This window comes from Corylus avellana, chromosome ca5 (assembly GCF_901000735.1).
Source record: "Corylus avellana chromosome ca5, CavTom2PMs-1.0".
Lineage (NCBI taxonomy): Eukaryota > Viridiplantae > Streptophyta > Magnoliopsida > Fagales > Betulaceae > Corylus > Corylus avellana.
In genome coordinates this window covers 19,922,437-19,939,920 of record NC_081545.1, presented here as the reverse complement: position 1 = coordinate 19,939,920, position 17,484 = coordinate 19,922,437, and the positions used below count along the sequence as shown (strand labels likewise).

General features: G+C 36.7%; 1 protein-coding gene across 1 annotated transcript in view; it reads left to right on the top strand.

Annotated features, from left to right (window-relative positions):
* The first annotated feature begins 12,080 nt into the window (after window positions 1-12,080).
* Window positions 12,081-17,484, top strand: part of LOC132181911 (lysM domain receptor-like kinase 10) — a 6,865-nt gene continuing 1,461 nt past the window's right edge. Inside the window, exons 1-3 of the mRNA XM_059595137.1 lie at window positions 12,081-12,167; window positions 12,240-12,450; window positions 12,756-12,993. Coding sequence (XP_059451120.1) covers window positions 12,081-12,167; window positions 12,240-12,450; window positions 12,756-12,993 — 536 coding nt within the window. The remainder of the gene's footprint in view (window positions 12,168-12,239; window positions 12,451-12,755; window positions 12,994-17,484) is intronic.

The window sequence follows — 17,484 nt, the reverse complement described above, 5'->3', positions numbered from 1 at the left end:
CAAACGATGATTGAATAATAAATTATTTTGTTTTTTGAGAATTGTGATTACTCTTTTATGTGGTGAGACTCTACATTCCTGGTGAGACGCCAGATTTATCCAATTGGTGAGACACCAATCTTTTATCTTTATTTTGTTATTCATTCGTGCTGCGTCAAATTCGTATCATAGCAAATTGACCGACTTTTGGGCCAAGCTCATTATTAAATACGAACTCTAAAAACATAAATTAAATATTAGGGGAAAATACACTTTACCCCTATGAAGTATCCACCAATTTTCGTTTTGATGTCCAATGTTTAAAAAGTGACACTTGACCCCCACAAAGTTTCAGACGTTAACAAAAAAACCCATCCATTTATTTTGGCCGTCACTTTGGACGAAAACCAAGTCACGTGGCACGTGACCCTTTTCAACCAAAAAGTGTACTTCATAGGGTAACGTGTAAACATAAATTACTTCCCGCCCGGTATTGGGAGGATAAAGGTGTAAACATAAATTCTGGGGTGATAGAAAGCTGCGCGGACATTAAAAAAAAATTAAAGAAAGTTTATTTAAAAAATAAAAAAGAATGTTTTTTTTAAAAAAAAAAAAAAAAAAAAACTAAACTAAAACAAAAAAAACTCACGTTAATTACCTTTTTAGTACCAAAATTCTCATTTTTTATATTTTGTCTCACCTAGGTTACAAATTGTATCACAGATGGTACATGAGTTATTGGAAAAGACCAACTTGGTACCTCCATCGCATTCTGTTAGCCCAAACTAACGGACTGCCATGTGTCACCCCAAAAAATGCCACATGTCCTTAAAAAAACTGGTTTAATAACTAGCTGAGTCACCCCTAGGGACGGTCCGGGGGTGGCCGAAACCACCCCAAAAGGCAAAAATGGGGTGACCTGGCCACCCAATAATTTTTTCAATTTTTTTAGGGTTTATCTTTTTTGGTTGCTTTTTTAATTATTTTTATTATTTTAGGACATGTGGCGCCAAATTGGCATTTTTTTTAGGACATGTGGTATTTTTTGGGTGTGACACGTGGTAGTTCGTTAGTTTGGGCTAACAGAATGTGACAGAAGTACTAAGTTAATTTTTTCCCATAAGTCAAGTACCATCTGTTATACAATTTGTAATTTAGGTGGGAAAAAGAAGAAGTGAGAACCTTAGTACTAAAAAGGTAATTAACTCGAGTCTTTTGTTTTAGTTTAGTATTTTTTTTTTAAAAAAAAAAAAAAAAAATCTTTGTTTAAAAGAAAAGTTTTTTTTTTTGTTGGCAAAATCCACTTTATTTTCTTGAAATTTCAGGGGTTTTTCAATTTGAACCTCAAAATTTAAAAATTGGCAATGTACCCTTGTAATGTTTAAAAAATTTTCAATTTAAACCTTCCGTTACTAGTTTCCGTTAAATTGGACGGAAATTTGACGAAAATTAGTAACGGAAGGTTTAAATTGAAATTTTTTGAAACATTACGGGGGTACATTGCCAATTTTTAAACTTTGAGGTTCAAATTGAAAAACTCCTGAAGCTTCAGGGGGGGTAAAGTAGATTTTTCCCATTTTTTCTTTCTTTTTTGGGAAAAGTACACTTTACCCCCCCAAAGTTTGAGCCGATCTGCAATTCGACTCCAATGTTTCAATTTTTGCAATACACCCCCCCAATGTTTGAGTCGATTTTCAATTTGACTCTCAATGTTTCAATTTTTGAAATGCACCGCCCAAAGTTTGAGCTGATTTTCAATTCGACCTCCAATGTTTCAATTTTTGCAATGCACCCCTCCGAAGTTTAAAATTTTTGCAATTCCACCTCTCCGTTAGTCGATGCCATCTTATCTAATGGAACTGTGATCACGTGACCCGTACATGTTCACTTAAGCCAATTCTTTCCCCAAAATGCCCCCACCCACACGTGTACCTACCCAAGTTAGCTCACCTCACCATCACCAACACGCATCTCACCTCACTTAGAGCAACTAGGGTTCTTGCGCTGAAGAGAGAGAGCATATTGGTTCAAGGGCAGACGCAGACGTGAGTGACAGTGGATCTAAGGTTCTTGCACTAAAGGAAAAATGATGGAGTCTACGTTAAGTCTTGATGCATCGCTTGGTTCCACTCAAAGCGAAGCTTCATCTTCGCCGTAGTGACTTTGCTATTGTGAGTGGCCGACGATTGTGAAAACAGCTCAAACAGAGAAAAATATCAGAGGAGGTTTGTGGGTTGCGAAAATTACAAACACCTCATTGTGCTTCCAAAATTACACAATCACCAAAACTTTCTCTAATGTGGTTTTTGGGGAAAGAATGGGCTTAAGTGATCACGTGCGGGTCACATGATCATAGTTTCGTCAGATAAGATGACATCGACTAATGGTGAGGCGAAATTGAAAAAAATTTAAACTTTGGGGGGTGCACTGCAAAAATTGAAACATTGGAGGTCGAATTGAAAATCGGCTCAAACTTTGGAGAGTGCATTGCAAAAATTGAAACATTAGGGGTCGAATTGAAAATCGGTCAAATTTTGGGGGGGTGCATTGCAAAAATTGAAACATTGGGGGTCGAATTAAAAATCGGCTCAAACTTTGTGGGGGTAATGTGTACTTTCCCCCTTTTTTTTTTTAAATTTTTTTTTTTTTTTTATGTTTACACTTTACCCCCCAAAGTAATTTATGTTTATACTTTATCCCCCCAAAATAATTTATGTTTACACTTTACCGCCGAGGGCATGTTTACACATGACTTGGTTTCCGTCCAAAGTGATGGCCAAAATAAATGGAAGGGCTGTTTTGTTAACGCCTGAAACTTTGTGGGGCTCAAGTGTCACTTTTTAAATATTAGACGTCAAAACAAAAATGGGTGGATAATTCATGAGGGTAAAATGTATTTTCCCGTAAATATTAAAAACCATTACAAAATAATACTAACTCTAAATTAATATTCTTTCTTCATTCTGCATCATAAATGCTCTCCAACAAACTCAGCATATTACAATAGAAATTGCTAAGTTCTAAAAATTCATAAAAACCTTAATTCTTTTTGTTGCAAGATTCATAATCCAGCAATAAAAAATTATTTGACAAACAAATTAAATTAACACAATTTGGGGTCAAATAATCAAAAACTCTTTTAGTCAAAATATTTCACTTTTAATGCCTACACATGACATTAAGCTCTTTTTCTAATAAACGAATCAATTATCAAATGTTTTGACAACAAAGTCATTCCACTCAAAAACTGATTTAATCTTTCTCATATGCAAATTACATACTGCAAACTCTTATGGTATTTAACTTCTCATAAGCTTAAATACTATTGTTATGATCTAATCAAAATATTTGTGCAACCATCAGAATCAACCTTTAAGATTATTAGAAATAATTTGGATGGTGCACAAAATTCTTATTGAAATAAAATAATACAAATCTGAAAATTAACAATAAAATATAAAAATTACAAGAGATGAAAAGTAGACTATGGAAAGATCTCACAATATTATAAAATCACGCAAGAGCGTTATCCTTAAAGGATGATTTGTACCTCTCAGAGTATATAACTCGGTGCAATCGGATCTCTTGACACGCAACCTCCCAGGATTAGACTATAGTGTCTACCTTTGTTAAGGACGCACTTCCTATAACAAAGACTAATATAACAACTTTTTTTTACTCAAAATAAATGATGAAATACAAAACCAAAAATAGTTGCTAGTAGTGGCAATAACAAATGAAAAATAAACAAACTGTACAAAAACAGAATGTTGTAAAATATCAAAACCTTTTGAACCAAAGAAGTGATCACTATCAAATACTCTTTTGGTTTGTGCAAAATAACAAAAATAATGACGACCATACGTTTATAGCAATTGAAGAAATAAAAAAAAAATAAAAAACCCATAAAATATGTTAATGAGCAGCGGGATAAACGGTAAAGGAAAAGTCAATGAATTGGATGACTAAGGGTCAAAAAACGTATGGAGAAACTCAATGATCTTTAACGACTAAACGATCACAAAAATAATTTCTAAAAAACACTAATTGGATATTAAGTAAAGAATAAAGGCTTAAGAAGAAAGAAAAGATAAAACAATTGTTTGTAACACATATATTACAACATAACATATAATGAAAAATACAAACAGCACATAGAGCAAGTTATAAACTAGTTAATTATAAAGAGATAATAGAAGGATGGGACCTACACCATGGTTAAAAATATATTTAATTAATGTAGCAATCCGTTGTTCAACCTGATTTTCCTTTTACAATCTCATTATTCAGATCAATGGGAGCTCTAATCGTTCTAATCCTCCACTTAAATAAAGTACTTGGCCCCTTTTCCCCTTCTCCCCCTTTGATTAGAAAATAATAATAATAATAAAAAGTACTTGGCAATTGGCATGGAGAGGAGACTGAACCCAAGTTTTGAATTCCCATACCGATGAGAAAAAATATTAATAAGGGGAAACTTCACAAAGAACCCTGAACTATCATGCGATTTGAAAAGGCCTTCCAAATTTTAAAACCTCTCAATTTCACCACCTCCAAATTTTCAATTTGATGCAATTCATCTATCCCTTCTGTTAGTTTTTGGACTTTAAAAGTGATGAAATAACCTTTATATTCTTGAAACTTTTATAAAATTCTAAATTTACCATTAATTTCAAATTGAAAATAAATTAAAAAACAAAAACAAAAATTGAAATATAATTTGGTCTTTTCAGTGGTTTCCGTTATGGTCTAACGGAAAAAATTAATTGAAGGGTCAATTGCATCAAATTGAAAGTTTAGGGAGTGAAATTGAGAGTTTTTGAAATTTAGGGATCTTGTCAAAACACGTGATAATTCAAAGGTTCTAGGTGAAGTTATATCTATCGATAAACTCACCTCAAACTCGCTCTCTCCGGAGCTCCTCTAGAACCTGGGTTCTTTTCTTTCCCTCTCTTTCCTTCTTCTCTTTGCTCTTTGATTATGGATTTCTCTACTCTAGAACTAGATTCCCTTATTGCTCAGACAGCTGCTCTAACTTGGGAGGACCCTTCCTCTCAACTAGAAACTCTCTCCCCTGAACTCGTTAATGATGAACTTCTACCTTTGGTAGGATAGGTCATCTCCCAAAAAACACAAAACAATCAATCTGTTAATGCTAGCCTGATCAAAGCTTGGTTCTTTGCCCTCCCATTTTCTTTTGCTGTTCTTGGCCCAAACATTTTTCTGTTCAAATTTTCTGAGAAGGAACACATATCCAGAATTCTCAAGCAAGTTTGGAATGTAAATGGTTTCTTACTAGCTTTACAAGTTTGGTCTCCCTCAGCCACTTTAGGTGATCTTTCACTTAAAGCAGTACCTTTTTGGATTCAAGTTCACGGGCTTCCTCTGCACAACATGTCTATAAAAAATGCCATTGCTATTGGTAAAGGATTGGGCCTCCTTGTGAAGGTTGATGATGCTAGTGGTGCTGATAACACCTTTCGTAGCTATCTAAGGCTTCTTGTTGAAATTGATGTCAGCAAGCCTTTGAATCCTGGGTTTCCCTTCACCAAGAATGATGGAACTTCCACCTGGGTCAGTCTAAAGTATGAAAGGTTGGATGTCTATTGCACGGATTGTGGTTTGATTGGTCACAAGCAATTTTCTTGCCAAGCCTCCCAAGTTGACAGAGTTCCGTCCAGGTACAAAATCTCTCTCAAAGTTACCATTTTTTCAAACTTGCTCTCTCCTTCAGCTATGACTCATCATGTGGGGAAAAGCTTTGTTTCTTCTTCCCCAGTTTTAGGTCTCAGAAATGATCCCACACAGCCATGCATGACCCGCTCTAAACCCCATGCAAACCAGCTAGAAACCCGCCTCAATCCTCACAACTCCCTGACATCTCAACAACCATCTCTCTTGTCCCAAAATCCGAGGTCTGTTTCCTCCCTTACTCAAGACACCCCCTCACAAAATATCCCTGCTCCAATCCCACCAACTGCCGCAAGATTGGACATCCCTCATGAAAAAACTTTAAAAGCCTTATCCTTGTTTCAGAAACCTATTCAATTGTTTTCCCCCTCTACTAGCATGTTAGTTTCCAACCCATCGTTCGATCCCAACTCTATGGACCTAACCCAATATGGACCCACTGACCTCTCTTTACCAGACAAAGCCCAAAACTTCCAACTCAAGCCCATCCCTTCTGAAAATTTAAACTCTACGGCTACTATCAACATTCCCAACTTACCTTCTATTCCCACTAAATCATTCCCCACTTCAACCAAACTCACCAAGCAGACAAGGAAATCTCCATATAACACCCGTCCCCCAAAAGCACCCTCCTTATCATCTCCAGAAAATACTTCCCCTAGCCCTCCTTCTTCTCCCTCCCTCCAGATCAGTAGGAAAAGGCCTAGAATTTCTGATTTGATCTCTTCTTATAAAAAAGGACCTGGTGCTACCTCTGAAAATGTTAACCCTCGAGACTTGTCCCTCTCTTAAACTCCTTTGTTCACACCAGGTTCTACTGGAAAACTCCCAGCTATGCCCTTGTTTAAAGCTGCTAGAAAAGGGAAAAACAAACTGGTTTCAGCAGTTGAGATTGCTGAAGTTGAATCTGAGAAGAAGGGGGGCTTTGTCAAGCCTCCCCAAAACCAATGAAAATTTTATCTTGGAACTGCAGAGGACTTTCTCGTCCTGCTGCAGTTCGAACTTTGAGGATGTTGATCCGTGATCAATCTCCTGATGTTCTTTTCCTCTCTGAAACTAAATCCCCTCCCCCCCAAGTCTCTGCTACTTTGAACAGGCTTGGCTTCTTTCTCATGTCTTAAGTTGCTTCCTCTGGTACTAGTGGAGGTTTGGTTCTCTCTTGGCGTCCAGGAGTGGACCTTGAATGTTTTATAACCAATAAGAATAATATTTTAGCTTGGTGCTTTTCTGATCCTCCTCACTCTCCATGGATTCTCTCTTGTGTGTATGGTCCTCCTAATAGAAGAGATAGAATGGCATTTTGGGACTCTTTTGCCTCTGTTGGTGATCTTTTTGAAGCCTCTTGGCTGTGTATAGGTGACTTTAATTCTATTTTGGATCAATCTGAGAAGCTTGGTGGGAGACCAGTAGCTAGCTCTTCCCACTGCCCCTTTAGAAGCTTCATTGATCGGTTTGGTATGATTGATATAGGGTTTGCTGGAAATCCTTTCACTTGGTGTAACAATAGGAGTGGAATGGATTCTATCAAGGAAAGGTTGGATAGAGGTTTGGCTTCTCCAAATTGGATTCATCTTCACCCTGAATACTCCTTGCTCCACCTCCCTGCCCACAACTCTGACCATAACCCCATCTCCCTAAATACCAACAACTCTTCCCTGTTCCTTCTTAGACCCTTTAGGTTTGAGGAATTTTGGACCAAAGACTCTTCTTGTGGTCAGATTATAGAAGCTGCTTGGCAAAAATTTGTTCCTGGTAACCCTGCCACTTGTCTTCCTAAGAAACTCAAAAATACCAAATCAGCCTTATTGAAATGGAACTCTCAACATTTTGGTAACATTCAAAAAAAGATTAAGGCTACTCTCTTCCTTTTAGACTCTGTCCAGCAATCTCCTCCCTCTCCTTCCTCTTTTGATCAGGAGATTAGTTTGAAGCTGCAATTGGAAAATCTCCTCAGCAAGGAAGAAATCCTTTGGCGCTCTAAATCTAGAGAAATTTGGTTGACTTGCAAGGACCTCAATACTAAGTATTTCCACACTTCTACTCTCATCAGGAGAAGATCCAATGCTGTGAACTTTCTCAAGTTGAATTCTGGTGATTGGGTTTCTTCAAGAGCAGATATTGGTGGGAATTTTTTTGCTCACTTTTCAACCCTCTTTACTTCTTCTAGGCCTCCCATTGAAGCTGAAATGCTGGATTTATTCTCTCCTATCATCACTGAGGAGGAGAATGTCTCTCTATGCTCCATCCCCTCTGAGGAAGAAATTTTTCAAGCTTTATCTAGTCTTGGCTCCACTAAAGCTCATGGTCCAGATGGCTTCACTGCCCTTTTTTTCAAGAAATACTGGTGTCATGTCAAAGGGGATGTTCTGCAATGCATTTGGAATTTCTTTGAGAACAACTTTCTTTTGAGGGATCAGAATCACACCTTTATAGCCTTGGTTCCCAAGATAAGTGGCTCTCACACTGCTCATCAGTTCAGGCCTATAAGCCTATGCAACATAGTCTATAAGATTATTGCTAAAATCTTGGCTAACAGATTGAAGATCCTTCTTCCCAAGATCATATCTCCTTTACAATCTGCTTTTGTTCCAAAGAGGAATATCCAAGACAATACGATTCTGGCTCATGAGCTCCTTCATACTTTCAAATCCAAGAGAGGCAAAGGTGGTTACATGTTTCTCAAGATGGATATGGAGAAGGCTTTTGATAGAATGGAGTGGGAATTTCTCTTGTCTATTATGGAAAAATTGGGTTTCAGCCCCATTTGGATCTCCTGGATCAGAATTTGCATCTCCTCTTCATCTTTCTCCATTCTTCTTAATGGAAGCCCTTTTGGTAATTTCTCCCCTGAAAGAGGGTTGAGACAAGGAGATCCCCTCTCTCCTTTCCTCTTTATTTTGGGTTCTGAAGTCTTCTCTAGACTTATGTTCAAAGAGGAAAGAAAAGGTTCTATTAAAGGTCTTCGGATTTCTAGGAATTGCACTGCTATTCATCATCTGTTGTTTGCTGATGATCTTCTAATTTTTGGGAAGGCTACTGTCTCTGAAGCTGGCTGCATTAAATCTTGTTTGGATAAGTATTGTAGATGGTCTGGTCAGTCCATTAATGCTGCAAAATCCTCCATTCGTTTCAGCAAGAACATCTATTACTCCACTTCTTCAGCTATCTCCAACATTATTCCTTATCCTTCTAATCCTTCTACTTCTCTTTATCTTGGCCTCCCTATTCTGATGGGGAATTCTAAAAAAAGAGCTTTCAAAGGTCTTCTTGACAAGGTTCACAGTAGAGTTGAAGGTTGGAGAGCAAAAACTTTATCTCAAGCTGGCAGGTTGGTTCTTATCAAATCAGTGGCAGCTACTCTTCCCTCCTATGCCATGAGCTCTTTCTTACTTCCCATTAGTATCTGCTCTGAACTTGACAAGACCTTCAAAAACTTTTGGTGGGGCTTTCCTCCAAAAAAAACCAGGAACCTTTCTTTGAAGGCTTGGGACTCCTTTTGTCTTCCAAAGGAATTAGGAGGTTTGGGTGTCAGGAAAATGAGAGAAGTAAATTTGGCCCTCATTTCCAAGTTAGGATGGAAAATTCACTCAAATGCAGACTCTTGTTGGGTTGCTCATTTGCGAGGTAAGTATCTCCACTCTTGTTCTTTTCTCTCCCTCCCATCCCTTTCTTCTTCCTCCTCCTCATGGTTATGGAAAGGTATCCTTAAAACTCAATCTTTTATCTCTCAAGGTGCCTATAACAGAATCCATAGCTCCTCCTCTCTCCCTATTTGGAGCTCCTCTTGGATCCCTACCATTCCTTCCTTCTCTCCTTCTGCCTCCCCTCTTTTGTTGCTCCCTCTTCCCAACCTTATAGTCTCGGATCTTTTCTGTTATGATCCTATTTCCTCCATTTTTTCATGGAATTTTCCTCTCCTTCATTTTCTTTTTGATTCTGTCAGTGTTAGGGAAATCCTAAAAATCAAATATACCCATCTCTCTTTGGATGAGCATATCTGGACCCCATCTGCTAATGGTTCTTTCTCTTCTAAATCTGCATATAATCTCATTAGCAGCCCGAGAACTTCAGCTGGGTTTTCCCCTCTCTCTTCCAGTCATTGGAAGCTCCTCTGGAAACTCAAGCTAAATGACAGGCTGAAACTCTTCCTTTGGAAAATTGCTTGGGACATAGTCCCCTCCAAGATTAGGTTAAATGCTATTTTTCCCATTCCTCCTGCCAATTTAATTTGCCCTCTATGCAATGTGGAAGAGGATTCACTTTCTCACCTCTTCTTCATATGCTTCTTTGCTAGAATATCTTGGAGATCTTCTCATTGGCCTCTAGACTCGTTAAAATGGTCCTCTCTCAGTCTTCCAGAATGGATAAAAGGTATTTTAACTCCTCATAGTTCTTTTGGTATTCCTCTTGCAGATTCACATTTGTTCCAAAGCTATGCTGCTGTCTTTTGTGATTTGCTTTGGTTTTCCAGAAATCAAGCAGTCCATAATGGTGTTATCCCTGAAGCCTCCCAGCTGGCTGCAAAAATCAATCGGATTTCCTTGGAACACCATGCAGCTTGGACTCCTTCCTCTAAACCAGTGAGAGAGCTTTGGTCTCCTCCTCCAACAGGCATCTTCAAGGTGAATTTTGATACAACCATCAGAGAGAGTTTCTCTGTGCAAGCAGCTGTTTGCAGAAATTCTAATGGGCAGATTATCAAAATCCTCTCCCAAGTCAGGCCCCCTTGTAATCCTACTTATGGTGAAGCTCAAGCAGCCCTTTTGGCAGCTTCCTTGGCAGCTTCTATGCATCTTGATAATTTCATTTTAGAAGGAGACTCCTCTATTGTAATCTCATCTTTACAGCAACCTTCTATAGTCTTGGATTGGCATATTGATCATGTAATTACTGACACTATTTCTCTTATTCCGGCCTCTTCCCTTTGGGAGGCCAGAAAAGTCAACAGAAGTGGAAACTTCTGCGCCCATCATGTGGCATATAGGGCCGCGGCAAGAGTTATCTCGGGCTGCATTCCCTCCTTATTTTCCCCTCCTCTCTCTATTCCCATTTGTAGTGGAAAAGATCCACCCCCTTCTCGCCCCTCCTTGTGAGGGTTTTGTTCTGTTGGTTCTTTTCTATGAAGTGGTTTGTTACAAAAAAAAAAAAAAAAAATCAAGGACGGAGCCAAGAAATTTTTTGGGAGGGGCCAGCCATTTTTTTTTTTTTGGGGGTTCTTTAGAATTTTTTTATTAAAAAAAAAATTATTTTGGTTGTTTTTTATGAAATAAAGACTACCATAAGCACCAAAAAAAGTGAGCATTTGGAAGTATGGGCCAAAAAATGGATATTTAAAAATAAGGACCAAAATAAAAAAATTTAATGGGTATGGCCCAAAAAAATTAAGAATAGGGTCAAAAGTTTTTATTGGATATGGCCAAAAAATATAAAAATAGGGCCATTTTTTTTTGGAGGGCCCAAATGACTAAACTTAAAACTTTATTGTACTTTTTAAATTTTGTTTTTTTTTTTACTTATAATTTTTTTATTTTTAATTTTTTTTCCGTATTTTGGGGGGACCATGGCCTACCCCGGTTCCCCCCTCCCTTCGTCTCTGATTTCAATGCTGGGGTTATGTGTGAGAGAAAATCTCACATCTTAAGCTAGTTTTTGGGGTTGAAAAATGCCAAAGACCAACCCAATACTGATATCAGAGCCCAGGTTCAACCAATAAGTCTCGGCCTAACAGTTTACGGGAGAAACATGTTGTCTCTGCACTGATCTAGAGCCCAATGTGTGATGAGAGATTGTTGGGTTATCCTATATCGGTTGTTGAAAAAGTAGGTGGGCAGTTTATAAGTGTGAGGAAGAGCCTCAACTCTTGAGCTAATTTTTTGGGTTGAAAGAGGCTCAAGACTACCCAACATTCAATTATTAAATGTAGTAGTAATATCTTGGGTAGCAATCTCCTGGATCGAGCTAGAGAGAACAATATATCAATTTAACTGTATTCATTGCCTGTGCAGAATGCATGAATAATGAATAAATATTTCATGCTTATGTGTGCAGAAAAGAAGAAAAACTTGGAAGTAGTTGTTTTCGCAGTCATCACTGTAGCTGTTGTGTTGGTTGTGATACTAATAATCTTCAGTTGCTTCTTATGGGGAAGCATCAGAAGAAAAAGAGTTGGTAAATCCGATTTTGTCTTATTGTGTTCAATCAAGTTGCTAACCAGTAAAATTTCAAATGTTTTTATTCTCATCTTATCAACACCCATATAGATGTAATAAAATTGCCTGCTATATGAGTATTAGTTAAGGTATTTCAAGTCTTAACTAAATTTTTTGCTCTCTGAATTTATAATATGCTTGTTGTATTTTCAAATAGAAGGTCTTCATGTAGATGGAGATTAGGGCATCGAATCTCTTTCAATGGATCTAAGTATACTTAAGGTTGCAACAGACAATTTCTCTGATGCACATAAACTTGGAGAAGGTGGTTTTGGTCCAGTTTACAAGGTACTCACTAGATTATTATCTCTGATGTATGTTATTCACCCCCTTTGATTCACTGTCTGTGTAAACCTCTAGGGTAAACTACTTGATGGACGAGAAATAGCTGTCAAAAGGCTATCAAGGAGCTCAGCGCAAGGTCTAGAAGAACTTAGAACAGAAGTACTGTTGGTTGCAAAATTGTTGCATCGTAACCCGATAAGGCTTTTGGGCTTCTGCTTAGAAGAAGAAGAGAAGCTACTTGTCTATGAATACCTACCTAACGGGAGCTTGGACAAATTTTTGTTTGGTATGAATGATTTCATATATGTATATTTCTTGTTATTTTGACTAACTTAATACTCTGCGGATATCTGATCATCAAATTGTTTCCACAACAATAAAATGATTTAGTTACACAATATTAGTCTGACAGAACTGGGCTGTCATAAGTATGTTACTATTTTGTGGAGGAAACTTTTATTCGAAGGAAATTCTCCTCATGCTTAGTAGTTCGTGTCTTCCGGCCTTAATTGGTTTGTTTGTCTTTTGGTGAACTTAATTTCCATTTTTACATTCATAATAGTCTATTGATATCAAGCATGGATGATGCAGATCAGAGCCAAAGATTTTATTTGGAATGGGAAAGGAGGTCCAAAATAATTGTTGGAATCGCTCGAGGACTACTTTATTTGCATGAAGACTCTCAACTCAAGATTATTCATAGGGATTTGAAAGCCAGTAACATCTTGTTAGATGAGTGCATGAATCCCAAAATTTCTAATTTTGGTTTGGCTAGACTAATTGGGGGAAGCCACACTCATGCCAACACAAATCGAATTGCTGGTACTCAGTAAGTCTAGAACTTTCAAAGTCAACAGTTTTCATTCTTAATATAAGGAAACATCTGGTAATATAAGATAAAGGATTAGTCTAGTGCGAATGCTCGTGTATGTGTTGGTGCTGACAATTTCTTACACGATATGTGAATCTGCCACAAATCCAACAAGAAATTAGTGGGTTAGGATTGAAGAGTCTGACCGGTTTAATTAAATAGATCGAATTAGGTTTGACCTATGTAGTCTTATACATATGTCTTGATATGATCTGTATTCGACATGCAACATTTAGGATTGACAAATTTTGACTTGACCCATGAACTTGACACGAACCCAACATAAAATAGCGAGTTAGAGTTGAAGGATCTAGCATGTTTAATTAAATAGGTTAGGTTAAGGTTAACCTATATAGTCTTATACCCATGTCTTGACACGACTCAAATTAACCGACACACTAGCACGAATTGTCACCCCTAGTTATGTGATTGTTATAGGTTCGTGCTTTTGTTGAAGACTTACAAATGTTTTCTTGTTTGTTGATGTCACGAAGCGGATATATGGCACCAGAGTATGCTTCCCGTGGGCAGTTCTCGGCAAAATCTGATGTCTATAGTTTTGGTATCTTACTTTTAGAAATTGTGGCAGGTCGAAAAACTTTAGTTTCTGCAATATAATGAATCTGCAAAGCTATGTAAGCATGTTTTCAGAGTATTCTCTTCTTTGTATAATTTATATGATTAGAAGCTCAATATTGATTCAAATTTTATGATTCAACTTATCGCAGTCATGGCAACAATGGGCCAATGGAACAACTTTGGAGCTGATCGATCCATACTTAGGTGATTAGTGGCCAAGAAGTGAAGTTTTGAGGTGCATCCACATTGGTTTACTATGTGTCCAAGAAACCACTGCCGATAGACCTACAATGTCAGAGGTTGTAATGATGCTAAATTGTCAAACCATACCCTCCCGAGCACCATCACGACCGGCATTTTTTGTCACTGCAGAAAATACTGAATCAGGATTGATGACAGGAGTTTCGGATCATTACCAAAGTCTCTGATTTGGATCCTCATTGGTTGTCAAATGTGAGGAACTATTGTTTAAGACTGGTGTACTATATGTTAGTTCTTGTGTTGGCTTAATTCAGTTCCAAAATGCAGATGCTACTGTTTACGGACTCAAACACTGATATAGAATGTTCAGAATCCAATCTCCACCGTTCATAATGTAGATTCATGTGTTATGAACGTCCCTGCAAAATTTCAGCTCAATCGGACCACAAACGCCCATCGATCGGGGTTGTTGATCAAGACTGGACAGGCCGGGTCCGGACCGCAATTCCCCGGGTCCGGACCTAATTTCCAGAAACTAAAATCTTGCTTCGCAAAGCCGTGTCCGGACCGCCCATTAACATGTCCAGACACCCCGTAAGTTTTAGGCCAAAAAACGTGATTTTAAGTGGGTTAGGTCTAGGGTTTTGTTGGGGGTATATATACATTATTATAGAAGAGAGAAGTACGAATTTTCACCCCCAGAGAGTTCGTCGGAGGTTGTGCTAAGAGAGATCATATGTGGTGAGCGTTAAATTGAATCTCTTAGAGTTTTAGTTATTCCTTTGATAAATCTACGGTTGAGAAGTCTATCGGAAGGGTCCGGTAAAGGAGAATCACGTTGAAGAAGATTGTGAGCAAGGAGACGAGTTGTAGGCTTGTCGATCTTACAGAGCCAAAGTCTTGCAAAGGGTTGTAAGTGTTCCTAGTGTCTGTAATCTCTAGATAATCTTTTGATAGTGATTTCCTGGGTTTGGCTGCTTCGGAGAGGTTTTACTTTTAGATCGGTTTCTAAAAGGTTTCCTCTTTGTAACCAAAATATCTGTGTCTGCCTCTTTATTGCTTTATATATTTTGGGTGATTGAATTGTTTATTGCATCATAATATTAATTCCGCATAAATTGTGATAAACAAGTTTTTGGAGTCGGTTAAGCGTTTTTCACTATATATTGCTATGATTGAACCTGTTGGGTTTTGTGATACCTTGAGGAGAAGATTCAATCATGTGTTTGTGTGTTTATTTGATTTGGTGTGATATGCTGATGTGTCCAGTCCTAATTGTAGGATACAAAAGACTTGGTTTGTGTCAAGTCATTATAGAAATTATTCTTTTAGTGTATAATAATATTATCATTCAAAACGTTTGGAACAATGCTTTTGCTCGACCTTTAGACCATAATGTATATATGCTTTTATACTAAAGCTATATTTACATTCACAGACAAATTATTTTGTTGCATAATATATAATTGTTGTATACATATTATCTTAACTAATTATATTGGCATGTTAACTTAGATAAGCATCCTCCATTCGAGTAATGCTAGAAGTCATTCTTGTGTCAATTCAAGAATGATAGGGTTATTAAAATTACCATTGGACTTGTAATTGATTACTATTGGATTTTGATCAAATAATGATTTTAAAAACGATCTCATTTTTGAAAGGACACAAGAGAGGCTTCTAGAATTACTCTCTCCATCCCCTTCACCTCGCGTGTGGCTCTCGTGCATGTTTGAGGGTCCGTTTTGGATTGCGGTTTCAGTAAGTGCAATTTTAAAAATTGTATTTTTAAAATCGCTACTTTTTAAAATTGTAAATGCGTTTGGTAATTAAAAAGTATTTTTTTTTATCAAATATTTGTTATGCGAAATCATGATTTTGGTTTAAATTCACACATTTTCAAATAAGCAACCTTAGTCTGCTTATAAAAATCGCATATATATTTTTTTTCTTTCTATTTTTAAATTAAATGTTTTTTAAATCGTAATACCAAACGCCTTACGTTTTGCGATATATTTTAAAAATACAAATTATTCTTGCAAAATCGCAATCCCAAACAAACTCCCAAACTTGTCCAAAGTTGTGTTTGGCCTCACATGCTTACGTACCCTTATACGCTTATACCTTTCTTTTATATATATATATATATATATATATATATATATTGACCTTTCAACTTACCCAAAATGGTGGAAATTAATTAATTAATATATCAATGACCGTTGAATCAGTATCGATCCATGACTTGACGTTTTTATCCTACGGCAAAATAAAAGACTTGGGAGTCTTTTTGGTATGTGATTTTCTAGATTAAAAGTTCAATTTTAAATAAAATTTGAAAAGTATATGGTTTGAAAGTCTACTTTTAAAAATTGCAGTTTGAAAGCGTAGAAAAATTTATGTTTTCAAATTACACATAAGGAATGCGTTTTTAAAAAATGAATAATTTTAAAGGTCAAATTATGATTTTATTAAACGCTTAACTGCGTTTTCAAATCACGTGTTTCAAAATCACTATTTTTTAAATTGCACGTTTTGAAACCACAAATCAAATGAACACTACATCACTTTTGCATTGAGAGTTCTCCTTAAGAAAAAAAAAAATAATAAATAAAAGAGTCATCGATTCTTAATATTAAGAATTGTATTCAATGACAACGATCTATATGAATTATTATTTTCAATTGTACTTTTTATTTGTAATACTCATATGATCATAAGCATATAGTTGATTCATTAATGAGTCCCAGGCTTTTGACCATGTATTAGTTATAAGTTATGGTATTGTTGTTACTGTACACAACAATGATGAGTATAACTACTTTGCCATCTGGTATTTTAATATGAGCCACTAATTCCAACTGTTGTGATGATGTGAATTATTTAATTTTGCGTTCAAGGGTGTTATATTAATCAATGATTATTGTAATTATTATTCGATGCGAGAATTAGCCACTCATTCTTACCCTTGTATGATCCAATAAGAATGAGTTTTAGGAACCTTATTAGCTTGTTGATCATGTGGGTTCGTTTACTCATCAAGCTTTCTTGTAGGTTAGTTGACCATAAACGTACGTAACCTGCTCGATTAAATGCCAGAAAGGTGGAAAGCAAAAATTTCTATTTCCTTGAAACTGATGAAATTATATTGCCCTTGAAGCTTTTGTAGAGCTGGTAAATGCTCTGGGCAGAAAGGCATCTCAAACAAGATCTATATGCCGTATTGCTGTACATAATATGTTTCCAGAAAGGCATTTCAATTTTGGTCAATAACTCTGTAAAGTCAGAGTCTTATTCTCATACAATTTTGATATTGATTTACATTCAAACTATAGCACTTCTTGGAAGGCAGATTCCGGTATTTTGACCATGGTGTTTTCTTTTAGAATAGCCATTAAGCTTTACATATTTATAATAAACAAGGCCGACCCAACAGTGATTTTAAGGCTGTCTCTAGCAGAGGGGACTGATTCCTAGTCTTTGCTTTAAATATTAAACTGGTTGCTTGTTTTACCCGAATGAACTTAAATATTTCTAGTAACATTATATTATAATTTGTTGTAAGAGTATTGTCTACGGTTGAATGACGGGTCATTTGGGTTGGAACTTGCCAGAGAAGTAGATACTATAAGTCCTTGCCTCATCTTTGTATTTTTGAGAAATATCGTT